Source organism: Coregonus clupeaformis, chromosome 26 (assembly GCF_020615455.1).
Source record: "Coregonus clupeaformis isolate EN_2021a chromosome 26, ASM2061545v1, whole genome shotgun sequence".
Classification (NCBI taxonomy): Eukaryota; Metazoa; Chordata; class Actinopteri; order Salmoniformes; family Salmonidae; genus Coregonus; species Coregonus clupeaformis.
Genome location: NC_059217.1, coordinates 35,442,337 through 35,462,204, shown reverse-complemented (window position 1 = coordinate 35,462,204; position 19,868 = coordinate 35,442,337). Strand labels below are relative to the sequence as shown.

Sequence of the window (19,868 nt, the reverse complement as noted above, 5' to 3'; positions counted from 1 at the left end):
TCCCAAGAATTGGAGAAGAAGTATACATTGAGGCCAAGGAAAGAGAGCACAAGTAAGAAGATGATGCCAGTGATAATTCGAGGACAGAACCTAGAGTGTAAGCCTTTGCAGAATACCGATATGTCAGATATATTTGAGAAGCTGCCTACTCTTCAAGATGCAGCATATCCTTGGATTTCAAAATTGGAAGAAATTACGGTGGGAACACAGTCTGCCATAGGAGACATTAAGAGACTTTTGGCTAATCTCCTTGGGATTCCAGATATGGAATACATTTTTCAGAGAGCTGGACTTAATAGATATGTGGGGACTGCAGTGAATGACCCTGAATTGTTGGCTGCAAGTAGAAATCGGCTGTGGAGAGCACTGAAAGATACATTTCCAACAAATGTGCATCCTGACAACATTCTGATTGACCCACTAGGACAACAAGAAAATCAGAGAGCCTGTGTGTCAAGAGTTCATCAAGTGTGGAGAAATATTACCGGAAATGATCCAGATGTGAGTCAAATTGAGCAGTAAATTTTGAGAGCTAAACTGCAGATGGGACTGCCCTCACCAGTAAGGAGCAAACTGGCAGAGGTGGTTGGACTTGGAAGCATGACAAAAGGTGTCTATACAGATCATATAGCCCATCAAGTGGATCTGTACAGGAAAAAGGAACACAACCAGAAAGAACAGGACCAAGAAACTCTCAGAAAACTCAATCAAATACAACTGGTGGAGAATAAGAAGGAGAAGAAACAAGCTTTGGTTATGCAGAATCAGTGTGCACCAAATCAACAATCACTGCCACAGCTTCAACCGGACCAGTTCCAACCGCAATTGTACCAGCCACCAATAGCGGTACCAGTTGCTTCATATCCACAGCCAGTCTCTGGACAGACACAGAATTGGAGAGGAAGAGGACGAGAATACTTAGGAAGAGGAAGAGGAGGAAGATTTAAGCCATACTTCCAGCAATCTTCAGAAGTGTGTTATAATTGTGGACAGGTTGGTCACTTTGCCCGTGAGTGTAATGGGCCAGGAGGAAACATCAGAGGGAATTTCAGAGGAAGATACAGGGGCCAGTCAAGATCATCTGGAGGACCGGTGAACCCTTATAGGGGCCCGGAGCAAGGATTCTAGGGGTGCCCAGAAGATCCGAAAGGGTGTCAGCTGGTAGCATCAGGACCGGAAAAAGATCCTACAATTGAGGTGAAAATAATCAACCGACCATTGGAAGTGATGGCGGATAGCGGAGCTGCTTTTACCTGTGTTCGGCCTGAAGATGCTACACATCTCCCTATGTCCAATCAACTAATTAGGACAATCGGATTTGAGGGAGTGAAACAGCTGATTCCTCTTACGGAACCAATTGAGCTCTGCTATAAAAATCAGAAAATTACAATACCCATACTGGTATCAGAACATACACCTATTGCATTGTTGGGAAGAGATGCATTGTGTAAGTTGAACGGTACAATAAAATGTACACCAGACGGCTGTCTGGTAGAAGTGCCAAAGGAAAAGGTTTACCAATTGTTGATGATGACAGAGATGGATTCTTCTACAGTATTCTGGATTGGAAATCTCAGTGAAGATTTTTTGAAGCAGGCTAAGATATGTGAGAAATTTATTGTGGCAAATATGCCAGATGCGAGGCTTCCGGAATATCCATTTCATTGTACGCTCAAGTATTTCAAGAATGCTGCCCAATCGAACTCAGAGGAATGGTTGTCATCAACCAAAGAAAGTTCAACTCAGCTCATGTTGCATAATTTTAGGACCACAAGGAGCAGCTATGAAGATAAACACAGATGATTATCTGGATAAAGAATTGGAGATTGAGAAGAGTGTGCCACATGTGACCTTTTTGGTTTCTGAAGGCTATGAGCAGAAGCAAATAGGAGAAATGATGACAGAAGCAGAGAAAGCTGTTTTCGTACCGATGAAAGAGAATTTGGCGATTTGGAAGAGTGAAGATCAGCGATTTCTCAACATCATGATTTCGGCTCAAGGACAAGGAGAGCCACAAGCTGTACGGATGACACATGAATCTATTTGCAGTGTGAAGATGGATTAAGACCCTATGAAAGAGGAGATGTTGCAACAAGTTCCAGAATGTTTGTTGTCTTTGGAGAAACCATGAGGGGTTGATAGTAGCGCCTCTAGACCTATTAGGTCTGATGATTTAGGAAGCACATGGGTTAGCTAATGTTGCAAGGGGGGAGGTTAGGAGAAAGATCACAAAGGAGTATGGTTTTTGGGAACCATATTTGCTTGAACAGGTTGACTATGTCATAGGCAGGTGCACAATCTGTCTGAAAAATTATGTTTTCAGGGGTGTGACTGTTCTTCCTGGTTACATTCCTACACCAAGAGGTGCATAGGATGTCCAACTAAGCTAAAAGATGCTCAATCGGTTGCCAAGTTCTTGTGTAAAGAAGTCATAAGCAGGTGCCAGTCAAGATCATCTGGAGGACCGGTGAACCCTTATAGGGGCCCGGATCACATATCCTCAAATTAGTGGGAAAGGAATTTGTGGATAAATCAGTGAAATGGTTTTTGAAAAAATTGGGGAAAAAGTCAGACTAAAAACGTTACGAAAACTAGGGTTGAAGTAACTCTAGGACAGTCAGCTCAGCTCCCATGTAAGTGCACGAGACAGAACAGTGGTGAGTTCAGGAGAAGTATATTACAGTAGCCACTCCAACAGTAAATAATACACAGAGGACATCTGTCACTTTCCCACTGGAAATAATTAAGAGTGTTAATACATCAACTAAAGCAACTATTTTAACAGTAACTTTGAAAGAGATTAATGTTACGAAGGCAATAACAAATTTTGGAAATGTGACACAGACACCAACAACAACTTTTCTGAAACTAAAGGATGTAGTAAGAGTGACTAAGGAGTTTAGGATAAGGATGGAGAGTGCTGTGAATGGTAGTAAGGATAGTGTTGAAATAGGAGAGCAGATGGTAGTAGAGAATGATGTAGATTCATCTGAAATAGTGCAGAATACTATCCTGGAGGTACAGGATGAGTTCTGTGATTTTGATGGAAGACAAGAAGATATATCTGATCAATACCGCTCGTTAGGGAAGAGAGAAACTAAATGGAAGGCATATGGATTTGATTCTTCTGTTTTGCAAATTAAAGATGGATGGGCAGGTAGGAATCTATGGTTCCAGCAGTTAACTCATTCTGTAAGATCAGTGAGGAATCTTGAGGGTCCATGTCTGTTGAGAATTCCAGCACCAGGCACATGGGGTTCAATCTTAGAGACGGTGGCTCAACCTCTATCTTATGCTTTGTCATGGCTGTTGTATCAGCAACAATCATTAACAGATATAATAATGTCGTTGTCGAAGTATTTGTTTAGGCCTAGGTTTAAGTGTTCTTGGTTAAATGAATTACCCTATGTGAATTTGTTAGATGGGAAGGAAAATCAGTTAACAGCGATTCCTGAAGCATTGGAGGTGAAACCCGTGAGGGCTAAAAGCTGTTTTTGTTCAAATAAAACATATGATGGAAAGGGTATGTTTATGGGAATATCAGATTGTGATGATTATATGATGACTTTGGATAAGCATGAACGTAAGGTTAGTAATGACAAATATAATGTAACTTTTTATGTTCCAGTTAGTAAGAAGAGCAGGACTTTGATGGTGAAAGATCAGCTTTTGCCTGGGGTAATGTGACTATTGGGAATTTTAGAGATATTTGGTGGGTTTGTGGTGATACAACATATATATTCTTACCCTATGGATGGACAGGATGTTGTTACATGTCGACGTTGAAGCTTCCATATGAGGTTTTTACCATTAAAAGAGGGGAAGCACCGGAAACAGATAAATCTGATTCTAGGTTTGGAAATAGGGTGAAAAGGGACATGGCGAAATTTCATAGTCTGGAAGCCTACCATTGGAGGATAAGTCTAGGAGAGAAGTGGGGACTGGGACATTTTCCATGGTATGGTGTAACATTTTTGGCAGATCACATTGATAATATTACCTATACTTTGCAGGGTTTTGCAAATGAAACGATAAGAGGGTTTAACCTTCTGTCAAATACTCAAAGAAGTCACAGACTGACGCTGTTGAAACATGACATGGCTCTTGACTATATTTTAGCAAAACAAGGTGAATTATGTTTGGCTATGAACTTGACGGGGGATGATTGTTATACTTTGATTCCCGATAGTTCTGATAATATCACTAGTGTTATAGATGCATTGAAGAATATAAGGGATGCGTTTGGTAGATCTGAAGGAGCTGGATGGTCAGCGAAGGCTTGGTTGCAAGATCAGTTAGGCCCAGTGGGAGCAGTGATATTTAGTATTTTGTTATGAATCAAAGGGGGGAAATGGAATGTGATTCATTTTATATATCATTTTTATATTATTGTTGATATTGATGTTTTAATTTGCATGTGTTGTTTTGCAAAAGATACTGGTTGGTGTTTTCTTTTCTTCCAGAAGCATATGGGGGAATGTGTAGAGGGGATTCAAATACTCAAACATGGACAATATGAATGGACTGGAGGAAGTGGAACAAGGAAGGTGTGGAAATGTTCAGATTCCATCATCGACGTTTCATTGAAAGTTGACACTGCTGAGGAGATGCAGTGTGGTGGACTACATTCCAGTGTCTGCAATGATATATAGACATATTTGCATGTGTAATACATCATTTGTGTCATATTCTTTCTGTATTAATTTTTGAAGAATGATGGTTTCTGTTGTTGGGTACATGTGGGGATCTCAGATGTTTTTGTTTATTTCGTGGATGCTTAGGGATATTGGGTCTAGGCAGGGACAGAGAGAATCCATAGGATGGTCCGATGGGTCGACCAGCCTGAATGTGGACATTTTTTGATTGTATTTTGTTTTCTGAGGCTTTCATGTGTATTCAATTGTATCATAGTTTAAAATGCAATGATAAAGATTTATGAATTGATCTGGAGTACTTACAGTGGGGAAAAAATGTATTTAGTCAGCCACCAATTGTGCAAGTTCTCCCACTTAAAAAGATGAGAGAGGCCTGTAATTTTCATCATAGGTACACGTCAACTATGATAGACAAATTGAGAAAGAAAATCCAGAAAATCACATTGTAGGATTTTTTATGATTTTATTTGCAAATTATGGTGGAAAAAAAGTATTTGGTCACCTACAAACAAGCAAGATTTCTAGCTCTCACAGACCTGTAACTTCTTCTTTAAGAGGCTCCTCTGTCCTCCACTCGTTACCTGTATTAATGGCACCTGTTTGAACTTGTTATCAGTATAAAAGACACCTGTCCACAACCTCAAACAGTCACACTCCAAACTCTACTATGGCCAAGACCAAAGAGCTGTCAAAGGACACCAGAAACAAAATTGTAGACCTGCACCAGGCTGGGAAGACTGAATCTGCAATAGGTAAGCAGCTTGGTTTGAAGAAATCAACTGTGGGAGCAATTATTAGGAAATGGAAGACATACAAGACCACTGATAATCTCCCTCGATCTGGGGCTCCACGCAAGATCTCACCCCGTGGGGTCAAAATGATCACAAGAACGGTGAGCAAAAATCCCAGAACCACACGGGGGGACCTAGTGAATGACCTGCAGAGAGCTGGGACCAAAGTAACAAAGCCTACCATCAGTAACACACTACGCCGCCAGGGACTCAAATCCTGCAGTGCCAGACGTGTCCCCCTGCTTAAGCCAGTACATGTCCAGGCCCGTCTGAAGTTTGCTAGAGTGCATTTGGATGATCCAGAAGAGGATTGGGAGAATGTCATATGGTCAGATGAAAGCAAAATATAACTTTTTGGTAAAAACTCAACTCGTCGTGTTTGGAGGACAAAGAATGCTGAGTTGCATCCAAAGAACACCATACCTACTGTGAAGCATGGGGGTGGAAACATCATGCTTTGGGGCTGTTTTTCTGCAAAGGGACCAGGACGACTGATCCGTGTAAAGGAAAGAATGAATGGGGCCATGTATCATGAGATTTTGAGTGAAAACCTCCTTCCATCAGCAAGGGCATTGAAGATGAAACATGGCTGGGTCTTTCAGCATGACAATGATCCCAAACACACCGCCCAGGCAACGAAGGAGTGGCTTCGTAAGAAGCATATCAAGGTCCTGGAGTGGCCTAGCCAGTCTCCAGATCTCAACCCCATATAAAATATTTGGAGGGAGTTGAAAGTCCATGTTGCCCAGCGACAGCCCCAAAACATCACTGCTCTAGAGGAGATCTGCATGGAGGAATGGGCCAAAATACCAGCAACAGTGTGTGAAAACCTTGTGAACTTACAGAAAACGTTTGACCTGTGTCATTGCCAACAAAGGGTATATAACAAAGTATTGAGAAACTTTTGTTAATGACCAAATACTTATTTTCCACCATAATTTGCAAATAAATTCATTAAAAATCCTACAATGTGATTTTCTGGAATTTCTTTTCTCATTTTGTCTGTCATAGTTGACGTGTACCTATGATGAAAATTACAGGCCTCTCTCATCTTTTTAGGTGGGAGAACTTGCACAATTGGTGGCTGACTAAATACTTTTTTTCCCCACTGTAGGTGGTCGCCTGGGGCAGAGGGGCCGTGAGAGAATTTTACTGTCTTGATTGATTGATGGATATTTGGAAAGAAAGCTGCCAGACAGGTTTTTCGCTCTCACACTCCATAAAGATTTGTTCATATTTCATAGAAATGTATTTACACTCCATTGAAAAATTTGTTTACTCTCCATAAAATGTGGTTTATTGTTAAAGTTACTCAATAAGATAAATTGTTATTTTTCATAATTCTATTATTTTTGTTTTCGAGACTTAATTAGTCTCGAAGGGGGGAAATATGTAGTGTCTAAACAGTTTATGACTTTGTTGATGTTTGCAAATGGTGTGTTAGATGAAGTCTATTAGGTGGCCTCCTGGGATTGGTTTATGGGAAAACACCCATATTATGTTACATAGGGCATAGGATATAAATACCATGGTTGAAACAAAGGACGGAGAGAAACAACATATTAGAGATTGGGTCAGTTGTTCTCCAGATGTCTGCAGAAGTCTGTAAATTGGGGCTGAAATCTTCGATGTAACAAACTATTATAATCGAGGACAGTGTCAGCGGATTCCTTGTCCTCACAGCAGAATTAGCAGAATTATTTAGATACCACAGGTGTTCTCAAGCGGCTAGATGTTCTCTACCATTTGGCCATCAGATTTGCCACCAATGCTCCTTATAGGACACATCACTGCACTTTATACTCCCCTGTAAACTGGTCATCTCTGGTTTGCAAGACCCACTGGTTGATGCTTATAAAACCCTTAGGGCTCACTCCCCCCTATCTGAGATACCTACTGCAGCCCTCATCCTCTACATACAACACCCGTTCTGCCAGTCACATTCTGTTAAAGGTCCCCAAAGAACACACATCCCTGGGTCGCTCCTCTTTCCAGTTCACTGCAGCTAACGACTGGAACGAGCGGCAAAAAAACACTCAAACTGGACAGTTTTATTTCCATCTCTTCATTCAAAGACTCAATCATGGAGACTCTTACTGACACTTGTGGCTGCTTCACGTGATGTATTGTTGTCTCTACCTGCTTGCCCTTTGTGCTGTTGTCTGTGCCCAATAATGTTTGTGCCATGTTTTGTGCTGCTACCATGTTGTGCTACTGTCATGTTGTGTTGCTGCCATGCTGTGTTGTTGTCTTAGCTGTCTCTTTATGTAGTGTTGTGGCGTCTCTTTTGTCGTGATGTGTGTTTTGTCCTACATTTTTATTTTTAATTCCAACCCCCGTCCCCGCAGGAGGCATTTTGTCTTTTGGTAGGCCGTCATTGTAAATAAGAATTTGTTCTTAACTGACTTGCCTTGTTAAATAAAATAAAATCTGTAAAGCACACACACACACAAATACACCCACACATCTGGCTGGAACCTGAGGTAGAGGGTGACCAACCAAACCATTTGCATGCAGGAGTAATATCCTCTGTTAATTTATAGGGTTTATCTCAGTTAAAGATGGAATCTGGATTATGGGAAATGGCACCACTGTCCGCCCCAGCACCTTTGTTATTGTTTTTGTTTTGTGGACGAAACGGAGGTGAGGTGTGTCGAGCAGCGTACAGATTCAAATTTTGTACAAATGAATTACAAATGAAAAGCTAAAATCTCTTGAGTCAATAAGTATTCAACACTGTTTATGGCAAGCCTAAACAAGTTCAGTAGTAAAAATGTTTTTAAAGATGCACTATGCAGAAATCGCTCCTCCATTTCCTGGTTGCTAAAATTCTAATAGTTCGCCTAATTTCAGTTTGTGACCAAACAAGCAAGTATAGTGTAGAGAATACTTGTACCATCTAGACTGCTGTGAAATATATTTTCCATAATCAAAAATATTATATTTTCAGCTGTTTGGAGTTGGTGTACAAACCCAAAAATAAAAAAACGCTAAAATGAAACTTACGAACGTGAAGCATAGAAATAGAGCTTCTTAAGACTTGCTTTCAATGAGAATGACAGATCTATAACACATTTTCTATGTGAATTTGGTCAGCCATCAAAAAGTTATGTATTGCAGCTTTAACATAATACGTTTCTTGGACTCACTCTTTGTGCAGTAATAGTGTTTGACATGATTTTTTAATGACTACTTCATCTCTTTACCCCACACATACAGTTATCTGTAAGTCACTACAAAGATACAGGCGTCCTTCCTAACTCCGTCGCCGGAGAGGAAGGAAACCGCTCAGGGATTTCATCATGAGGCCAATAGTGACTTTAAAACAGTTACAGAGTTTAATGGCTGTGATAGGAGAACTGAGAATGGATCAACAACATTGTAGTTACTCCACAATACTAACCTAATTAACAGAGTGAAAAGAAGGAAGCCTGTACAGAATACAAATATTCCAAAACATGCATCGTTTGCAACAAGGCACTAAAGTAATACTCCAAAAATGTGGGGCAAATCCATACAACACATTACTGAGTACCACTCTCCATATTTTTAAGCATAGTGGTGGCTGCATCATGTTATGGGTATGCTTGTAATCATTAAGGACTGGGGAGTTTTCAGGATAAAAAATAAACCAAATGGAGTTAAGCACAGGCTTCCTGACGGGCCGCCCCGAAGTGGTAAGGGTAGGTAACAACACATCTGCCACGCTGATCCTCAACACGGGGGCCCCTCAGGGGTGCGTGCTCAGTCCCCTCCTGTTCTCCCTGTTCACCCATGACTGCATGGCCAGGCACGAATCCAACACCATCATTAAGTTTGCCAACGACACAACAGTGGTAGGCCTGATCACCGACAACGATGAGACAGCCTATAGGGAGGTCAGAGACCTGGCTGTGTGGTGCCAGGATAACAACCTCTCCCTCAACGTGACCAAGACAAAGGAAATGATTGTGGACTACAGGAAAAAAAAGAGGACTGAGCACGCCCCCATTCTCATCGACGAGGCTGTAGTGGAACAGGTTTAGAGCATCAAGTTCCTTGGTGACCACATCACCAACGAACTATCATGGTCCAAACACACCAAGACAGTCGTGAAGAGGGCACGACAAAGCCTATTCCCCCTCAGGAGACTGAAAAGATTTGGCATGGGTCCTCAGATCCTCAAAAAGTTCTACAGCTGCACCATCGAGAGCATCCTGACTGGTTGCATCACCGCCTGGTATGGCAACTGCTTGGCCTCCGACCGCAAGGCACTACAGAGGTTAGTGCGTACGGCCCAGTACATCACTGGGGCCAAGCTTCCTGCCATCCAGGACCTCTATACCAGGCAGTGTCAGAGGAAGGCCCTCAAAATTGTCAAAGACTCCAGCCACACTCGTCATAGACTGTTCTCTCTGCTACCGCACGGCAAGCGGTACCGGAGCGCCAAGTCTAGGTCCAAAAGGCAGCTTCTATCCCCAAGCCATAAGACTCCTGAACAGCTAATCATGGCTACCCAGAGTATTTGCACTGCCCCCCCACCCCCACCCCATCTTTTTACGCTGCTGCTACTCTGTTAATTAATTATGCATAGTCACTTTAACTCTACCCACATGTACATATTACCTCAACTACCTCAACTAGCTGGTGCCCCCGCACATTGACTCTGCACCCGTACCCCCCTGTATATAGCCTCCCTACTGTTATTTTATTTTACTTCTGCTCTTTTTTTCTCAACACTTTTTTGTTGTTGTTGTTTTATTTTACTTTTTTTATAAAAAAATTAATGCATTGTTGGTTAAGGGCTGTAAGTAAGCATTTCACGGTAATGTTGTATTCAGCGCATGTGGCAAATACAATTTGATTTGATTTGATTTGAAATCCTAGAGGTTCAGTCTGATTTGCACCAGACACTGGGAGATGAATTCACCTTTCAGCAGGACAATAACCTAAAACAGGGTTTCCCAAACTTGGTTCACAACAAGTCAAGGGGTGTGAAGGCACTGTAGTGCACTACTTTTTACCAGGGCCCCTAGGGAATAGGGTGCCATTTCGGACATAGCCCATGTCTTATTAGACCCATTTGCAGATAAATGGCTGAGGTTATTTCTTACCAGCATCAGTATTATTAGTAGCATTGGTGTACACAACATTATTGTGCCCTTGTTTAGCCTGTTTGTTTGTGTATGTGTAGATCCGTGCGTGCTTGAATGTGTGTGTCTGTCTCATAGGAGGCTGACAGTCCCATAGCTACAGACTAAGCTTATTATGTCATATGGGCATAGTGTTAATTGTGTGCACTTACCTCATTGGAGATGATGAAACAGAGCTACTGTGTCTGGAGCTCTGAGGACTAGCCATCCTGGAGCTCTGAGGACTAGCCATTCTGGAGCTCTGAGGACTAGCCATTCTGGAGCTCTGAGGACTAGCCATTCTGGAGCTCTGCGGACTAGCCATTCTGGAGCTCTGAGGACTAGCCATTCTGGAGCTCTGAAGACTAGCCATCCTGGAGCTCTGAGGACTAGCCATCCTGGAGCTCTGAGGACTAGCCATTCTGGAGCTCTGAGGACTAGCCATTCTGGAGCTCTGCGGACTAGCCATTCTGGAGCTCTGAGGACTAGCCATTCTGGAGCTCTGAAGACTAGCCATCCTGGAGCTCTGAGAACTAGCCATTCTATCTGTGTCCATACCACATCAGCACAGCACCTACAATAAAAAACAATAGATATGATAATTATTATACAAACCAAAAGCACGCGTTGTTTTCTATCTATTCCACCATATAGTAATGTAGAGTGAGTAATACACAATTTATCGCAACATTTATCCGCTTGACAATTTGACACTTTATTAGAATCCTAAATCAAACTTTTTAATGGAAAGACCTGAACACTTAAAATGATCATACACAGACATATGTACACGTGCTGACGCACACACACTGCCTCTCTGGCTGTCTATGTCACGACTTCCGCAAAGGCTGCCTCCCCTCCTTGTTCGGGCAGGTTTCGGCGTTCGTCGTCACCGGCTTACTAGCTACTGCCGATCACATTCTCATCACTCCACTTGTCATGTCTTGTCTTGTCAATCACACACACCTGGTGCTCATTCCCCTAATTAGTATGTGTATAAGTGTTCCCCTTGTCTTTGTGAGTGATTGGTTCATTGTGAGAGCGAGTAGCTCGGTTGAGCTACTCTTCCTGTTGTTATTGCCAAGGTGGAATATTTCCCTTGTGATAGTTTTGTTTTGACGCTGGGTGCGTTTTGTTTATGTAAACGGAATAAACTCTGGACTTCTGTGTTTTACCTCCTGCGTCTGACTCCTTCATTCACACCTCGTCACAGTGTAGCTTGCCACGGCACCGTATCCACTACAATCGCTCCTTATTGATCTACATCCAAGCCTTCTATTCTTGTCTTGTCTTTTTTTCTCTCTGAGTAATTCAATAAACAATAAAGCCCCGGTTTTATATTGCTACAGGCCCTGTTGTGCCAGTGGAGTAATATTTCTTATCTTCTAATTTATTGGCTGGCTTCCAGCCAGTGACTCTCCACTTTGAGTCTAAGCAAGGGAGCTAACGCTTAAGTGCCTGCAACTTTATTCTGCATTTTTATTGATGTATCCCATTGAGATTAGTCCATTTTAAAACCCTGTCAAGGCATGAGGGAGGCAGGTCTCATAATCCATTTAGTTAATGACATCCTGCTGTGAGACTATGATTAGAACATAGAGTAGATACATACTCGTAGCCAAAAATTCTCCGGCCTCACAGTAAACATGTGACATGGAACAGGCTTAGCTGCAGTGGTTTGCCTTATTAAATGGTGAGAGAGAGTGTTATTGAAATCAATAGATGTTACTAACATAAAGTATAAAAGAGCAGGGCTGTATCCCTCTGCTACCCCTTAAACCATTTATTTAATTCTTATCTGTTCCCGTCATATGAGCATACACTGTACAAAACACAGCTTACCTGGTATTCTTTTAGTGTGTGAAATGGCAAACAAGCAAAATGTGTGTGTTATTCACAAGAGACAGATTGTGTTATTCACAAGAGAATTAGGGAAATCTACTAAAAGAGTGGGAGCTGTTTCTCTGCAGTCTAAGCACCTTAGAGAGAGCAAATCTGATAGCATCACGGTGCCAAATGAATATGCAGTCAATACCACAACCCATGATGACAAGACAAAGATATTGCTCTAGTTCTTTAATAGCTAATATTAATATTGCACAAGTCATTTTACATAGTAACATAAAATAATATTATGGAATTCACAATACACATTAAATAAATTCAATTCACACAATGTTGATATTACATATAGACAATTCCCCTTTAGCTCTCTAAGAGCAATATTTAAGCAACATCTGTTATCCAATCGAAAAAAGGACCAGAACCATTGTGCTATTGCTACAGGAGGTCATGAAAATCAAAACAGAGAGACATTCCATTTAAATAGACAGTCGTCTCGTTAAAACACTCATCTGCATTATCATACAAATTGAGGGGAGAAGTCTAATGTGCCCGATTTAAGCAATCCAGTCACAGCTTTCATGGTGCGTATGTAAGTTGCAAGTCAAGCACCGTCATACTGAAAGTGATCTCTTTGGTGGCCAGGATCTCCAATGATGCGTGAGGAAGTGTGCAACGTTTATGGCTGAGCCTGTAGTCAATCTCATGGCTTTACAGATTATACATTTTTTGCACTCCTTAAAAGGACTTAGTAACTATGTAACTATTAGTAACTATGTAATAACTATGTTATAACGCAGTAACGTTCAAAAGTACCTCAATTCAAGTTCTTGTTGAATAATCCTTCTAAGCCTTACCCTATATTTTAATAAAATCCAACTTTAAAATATACTTTCAGTGAATATACTTGTATACAACATAAGTGTTTCTATAAACATAAAGACATATTGAGCGATGACACTGAAGATGGCAGTATATCTTTAATATGTTACCACAGTCGCTAGGTTGTTACTTGCACAACATGCTACTATTAGAACATGTCAAAGTTCTGACATAAAGGCATTTTACTGACTGCAAATGAAAGTGACAAATCTTGCTCCCTGGGATGGTCAGTTCTTTTCAAGTCTAGAAGGAAATCTGAATGCCCCAATGTCTTTCTGCCATGGAGAAGGTGGTTGGCTTAGGTGCAGAAACAAAGGACACTTCTGTTTTTGCCATGTCACGTGGGGTAAAATAACCACCAAGTGGCTTGTGTATCTTAAGGACTGCAGAGGGAAATCACTTGGGTGTTCACTTGAATTTATTGCAGCACTTTGTGTGCGTGCATGTGTGATGTCTTATGTAGTGTCCAGCCCTCGCATCGTACATGAGATCCATCTAGCTAATTCACAACAACATATTCAAGTACCTTAACAGTATGGGGTAACAAACTATGTGACATACACTTCACAAAAGGTTACAACCTAACTGTAGGATTATTCTGATTACTATAGAAATCCTGAATGTCGGCCATTTAAAAACTGAGCTACCTTACAATTGACACACACATAGTCATTGCTATTTTACTTTATTTTGTGAAAGATAGTGTAAACATTGTCTGTGGTCTTAGTAATTGCAGACTCAGTTAAAAATAAATGTTCAGGACTTTTTAATGCATTGTGGGGGAACATTAAGCCCTTTTGAGTCTCTGCATGAAACCACTGACTGGATTCAGCAATCGGGTCCAAAAAGACAAGCCAAAAACACAAAGGAAAATACAGCCTTATAGCTCCTCATTAGGTTGCCGAAGGAAATAAAATAGCATATAACAAAACAAGAAACTGCACGGACAAAAAGTGCAGTTTAAGAAGAAATAAGCAAACCTACTTACCATCTAATAAAATAACCCTGTTTCAACGTTTTTGTTGTGAAGGTCAAAGTTCAGAGTGGTGCAAGACAAAGTCCTCAAACCAATCCCTCACAGCCCTGTTTTCCCTTGGGAGAGTGGGTTCCCAGTATCTAACTAAAGCAGCTATCTGCCCTCCCTGGACTTTAAATAGACCTGATATGCCCATTATGGGTTGACCGGACAGCATAGTGTCTTACCAGTCCTCTCATTGAGCTGTGAGAGGAGGTTCACAGGAGGAGACCATGGTCACAACCTCAGCCACAGGCCAGTCATGGGGAGGGGAAGGCCTGGGAAGGATTGCTGGGTGGGTGGTGGGAACATGACGGAACCTTGCTCTGCTCTAGTCTAGACACAGTGGGCTGTCTCAATGTGGGCCCTGTCCTCTGAGACCCACAGGCAGCGCTAACAGAGCCTGGTCACAGTGCATGCTATCAACAAATGCTAGCAATGCTGGAACAGACTACTGAAGTGCTATGGGAGGTTTAGTGATAGCATGCCCACCATGCTGGTGTTTGTATCTCAGTGCTAAAGGTGAAGCTAGCCATAATGACAAAGATACTGTATTTGGACAATGCTAACCTCGGTTAACCCAGAACTAAAGTCTTGTGTAATTGGTCAGATGCTCTAATAAGTTCTGGGTCCATACATGTTAAGAGAACAAGGATCGGAACTGAAACGAAGAACTCCACCTTTTCTCTTTTCAATTCATGGGCAAGTTTCTCAGCTAAGGACAATCTCTAAATCGCCAAATGTTCCTTCCCCTTCCAAGTTTGAAAGATGCTAACATCTGCGAAATCGTGATTGGTCCAAATAACCAGTGACTAAAAACCCAAGCACAGGAACTAATGATGCTGAGACGATGCAATCGCCATCACACTGCACACTGCCCTATCCCATCTGGACAAGAGGAATACCTATGTAAGAATGCTGTTCAATTGACTATAGCTCAACATTCAACACCATAGTACCCTCCAAGCTCATCATTAAGCTTGAGGCCCTGGGTCTCAACCCTGCTCTGTGCAATTGGGTCCTGGACTTCCTGACGGGCCGCCCCCAGGTGGTGAAGGTAGGAAAAAACATCTCCACTTCGCTGATCCTCAACACTGGGGCCCCACAAGGGTTCCCCCTCCTGTACTCCCTGTTCACCCATGACTGCGTAACCATGCACGCCTCCAACTCAATCATCAAGTTTGCAGACGACACAACAGTAGTAGGCTTGATTACCAACAACGATGAGACAGCCTACAGGGAGGAGGTGAGGGCTCTCGGAGTGTGGTGTCAGGAAAATAACCTCTCACTCAACGTCATCAAAACAAAGGAGATGATCGATGACTTCAGGAAACAGCAGAGGGAGTACCCCCCTATCCACATCGACGGGACAGCAGTGGAGACGGTGGAACGTTTTAAGTTCCTCTGCGTACATATCACTGACAAACTGAAATGGTCCACCCACACAGACAGTGTGGTGAAGAAGGTGCAACAGCATCTCTTCAACCTCAGGAGGCTGAAGAAATTTGGCCTGTCACCTAAGACCCTCACAAACTTTTACAGATGCACAATTGAGAGCATCCTGTCGGGCTGTATCACCGCCTGGTACGGCAACTGCACCGCCCACAACCGCAGGGCTCTCCAGAGGGTGGTGCGGTCTGCACAACGCATCACCGGGGGCAAACTTCCTGCCCTCCAGGACACCTACAGCACCCGATGTCACAGGAAGGCCAAAAAGATAATCAAGGACACCCAGCCACTGCCTGTTCACCCCGCTATCATCCAGAAGGCGAGGTCAGTACAGGTGCATCAAAGCTGGGACCGAGAGACTGAAATACAGCTATTATCTCAAGGCCATCAGACTGTTAATCAGCCATCGCTAGCACAGAGAGGCTGCTGCCTACATACAGACTAGTCACTTTAATAATGCCACTTTAATAATGTTTACATATCTTGCATTACCCATCTCATATGTACAGTATATACTGTATTCTATACTATCTATTGCATCTTAGCCTATGCCACTCTGATAATGACATTGCTCATCCATATATTTATATATTCTTATTCCATTCCTTTACTTAGATTTGTGTGTATTAGGTATTTGTTGTGGAACTGTTAGATATTACTTGCTAGATATTGCTGCACTGTCAGAACTAGAAGCACAAGCATTTCGCTACACTCGCAATAACATCTGCTAACCATGTGTATGTGACCAATACATTTTATTTTATTTGATCTCACACATGCCTCGTTGTGTCATGACAGATCTATGGTACCATTTATGTTTACGTAGTCTGTCTACGAGAGATTAGGCAAATGCTAACATAATTAAAGGTAGACTCAGCAATGCACAAAGTCAAAAGAATATCGGACCGATTTCCACAACAGCAACGAGCCTAGAAGCCAGAGACTAAACTGCTGTTTTTGTCCCATACCTACCATGTTGTAGAAGCGTGAAGCTCGCCCATGCACAGATACTGTGTGAGCGCAAATTCGTGCATCGTGTTCATCTCAATATCTGCGGTGCTGCTCGTGGCAACCGTCATAATGCTGAGTCTACAATGACATTATACTGACAGAACCTTGCAATAGCTCCACAGGTGGAAACTGTGGGAAAATAATCAAGACAGCCTATCAAAATAAGGTGCTAGCTACGCTAGAGGTGGCTAAGCAGATTAACACCAAATAGTAAACAACCAAATAATCAGTGGGCTAGCTAGTAGGCTAAAGAACCTTCCCTAGGTTTAAGAATATTGCAAAGATCTACAGGTTCCCTCCAGCTGATATCTCAAGTAAGTCTAAAAGTGGTGCATTCCCCAGATAACAGTAGCAGTGGTATTTTAGTTTTGAGTTATCTTAAGGCTTGCCAATGCTAACAGAGGGGGGAAATAGCTTCTATTAGGCTAGGTTAACTGCTGGCTGGTTTTGAGCAAATTATGTGTATGAAATCACTTAGCATAAGTATTATGATATCTGTAACATAACTGTATATTCAAACTACAGGTAGTGATTTTTTGTTTCATACCTGAGCTCCGAGGCATGCATCGAAATCGCTAAGCAGTTTAATTCGAAGTGTGTGCCGATGCTTGTATCACTTTATCAGAAGCACATGATCAATGATGTCCGAAGCTTTGTTTCGTGGAACAACCACCTGATTGGTTTGGTATTGGTTTGGGTAGAAGACAAAAAGGCTACTCTGTGCACGCGTTACAGCGTGTGGGACATCATCTATAATAATTTGGCTGCTCTAAATTCTTTTGACCACAAGGTGCCACTACTCTACACTGGGTTGATCAAAGCCTTGCGTAATTTATTTATTTTTGGCACAATTGTCTGGAAGGCCTCAGTGCTTCAGGACGCTTTGTTTCCCCATCACCAACTACAGGTTTTGGGCCCATTTATAGCAATAGTCTGTCACATTTGAATAAACAAACACTGATAATCAATGTAAACACATACCTTAGTACAATTGACCACACCCCAAACAGTTATTTTAAAACAGCATGGTTCTCAGACACCGCAACACCACACACACACACACACAAACACACACACACACACACACACACACACACACATACACACACACACACACACACACACACACACACACACACACACACACACACACACACACACACACACACACACACACACACACACACACACACACACACACACACACACACACACACACACACACACACACACACATACACACACACACACAGACACACAGTCTCTACAAACTTCAGGTATAAGAGTTCTCCCTTACACAGGTCTAAGGGGTGATTTTATACTTTTTGAATGTCCTCCTTATTAAGGGTCCTAGGGGAAACACTGACCAAAACTAAGATTCCTACCCTGTCACATGATGATATTACAGATATTACAGAGCAGCCAAGCTTTCCACAGCTTTTGTGTCCAGGAGGAGCCATAGGGATAACTAGCATAGCTAGCTAGTTTACACATCACCGTAGGATTAAGAGAGTGAGAACAAGTATGTGAATGAAATGTTAAAGAGAAAGTGCCACAATACTTCAGCTAAGGACAATCTCTAAATTCAGTTTGTGCTAAAACTGTGTTTTTTGAATGAGGTCTGATGGACACATGGGAACAGAGCTAGCCTGTTCGCTTAAGCTTCACTTGTTTAGTTGAAATTCCTCCCGATTCATCATGCAAGGGAGAACTGAGAAGCTTCACATTTAGAAGTGGAAAGCTATGACGTTGTTGGAGCTCAACTCTGGTAGTTAGGATGGCAGCCCATTGGCACTGGCAGAGAAGATTGGGTATAAGAGGCAGCTAAAAGGGCAACAGGGATATTTGTTTTGTGTTGCTCAGTGCTATTCTATTAAAATACACTGCTCAAAAAAATAAAGGGAACACTAAAATAACACATCCTAGATCTGAAGGAATGAAATAATCTTATTAAATACTTTTTTCTTTACATAGTTGAATGTGCTGACAACAAAATCACACAAAAATTAATCAATGGAAATCAAATGTATCAACCCATGGAGGCCTGGATTTGGAGTCACCCTCAAAATTAAAGTGGAAAACCACACTACAGGCTGATCCAACTTTGATGTAATGTCCTTGAAACAAGTCAAAATGAGGCTCAGTAGTGTGTGTGGCCTCCGCGTGCCTGTATGACCTCCCTACAACGCCTGGGCATGCTCCTGATGAGGTGGCGGATGGTCTCCTGAGGGATCTCCTCCCAGACCTGGATTAAAGCATCCGCCAACTCCTGGACAGTCTGTGGTGCAACGTGGCGTTGGTGGATGGAGCGAGACATGATGTCCCAGATGTGCTCAATTGGATTCAGGTCTGGGGAACGGGCGGGCCAGTCCATAGCATCAATGCCTTCCTCTTGCAGGAACTGCTGACACACTCCAGCCACAAGAGGTCTAGCATTGTCTTGCATTAGGAGGAACCCAGGGCCAACCGCACCAGCATATCTCGGTACCTAATGGCAGTCAGGCTACCTCTGGCGAGCACATGGAGGGCTGTGCGGCCCCCCAAAGAAATGCCACCCCACCCCACACCATGACTGACCCACCGCCAAACCGGTCATGCTGGAGGATGTTGCAGGCAGCAGAACGTTCTCCACGGCGTCTCCAGACTCTGTCACGTCTGTCACGTGCTCAGTGTGAACCTGCTTTCATCTGTGAAGAGCACAGGGCGCCAGTGGCGAATTTCCCAATCTTGGTGTTCTCTGGCAAATGCCAAACGTCCTGCACGGTGTTGGGCTTACGCACAACCCCCACCTGTGGACGTCGGGCCCTCATACCACCCTCATGGAGTCTGTTTCTGACCATTTGAGAAGACACATGCACATTTGTGGCCTGCTGGAGGTCATTTTGCAGGGCTCTGGCAGTGCTCCTCCTGCTCCTCCTTGCACAAAGGTGGAGGTAGCAGTCCTGCTGCTGGGTTGTTGCCCTCCTACGGCCTCCTCCACGTCTCCTGATGTACTGGCCTGTCTCCTGGTAGCGCCTCCATGCTCTGGACACTACGCTGACAGACACAGCAAACCTTCTTGCCACAGCTCGCATTGATGTGCCATCCTGGATGAGCTGCACTACCTGAGCCA

General features: G+C 42.7%; 1 protein-coding gene across 1 annotated transcript in view; it reads right to left on the bottom strand.

Moving 5' to 3' along the window:
- LOC121540720 (protein inscuteable homolog) overlaps positions 1–19,868 on the bottom strand; it is a 117,015-nt gene that overhangs the window by 73,431 nt on the left and 23,716 nt on the right. Inside the window, exon 2 of the mRNA XM_041849767.2 lies at positions 10,731–11,131. Within this exon, the coding sequence (XP_041705701.1) occupies positions 10,731–11,113 (383 nt within the window). The 5' untranslated portion in view covers positions 11,114–11,131. The remainder of the gene's footprint in view (positions 1–10,730; positions 11,132–19,868) is intronic.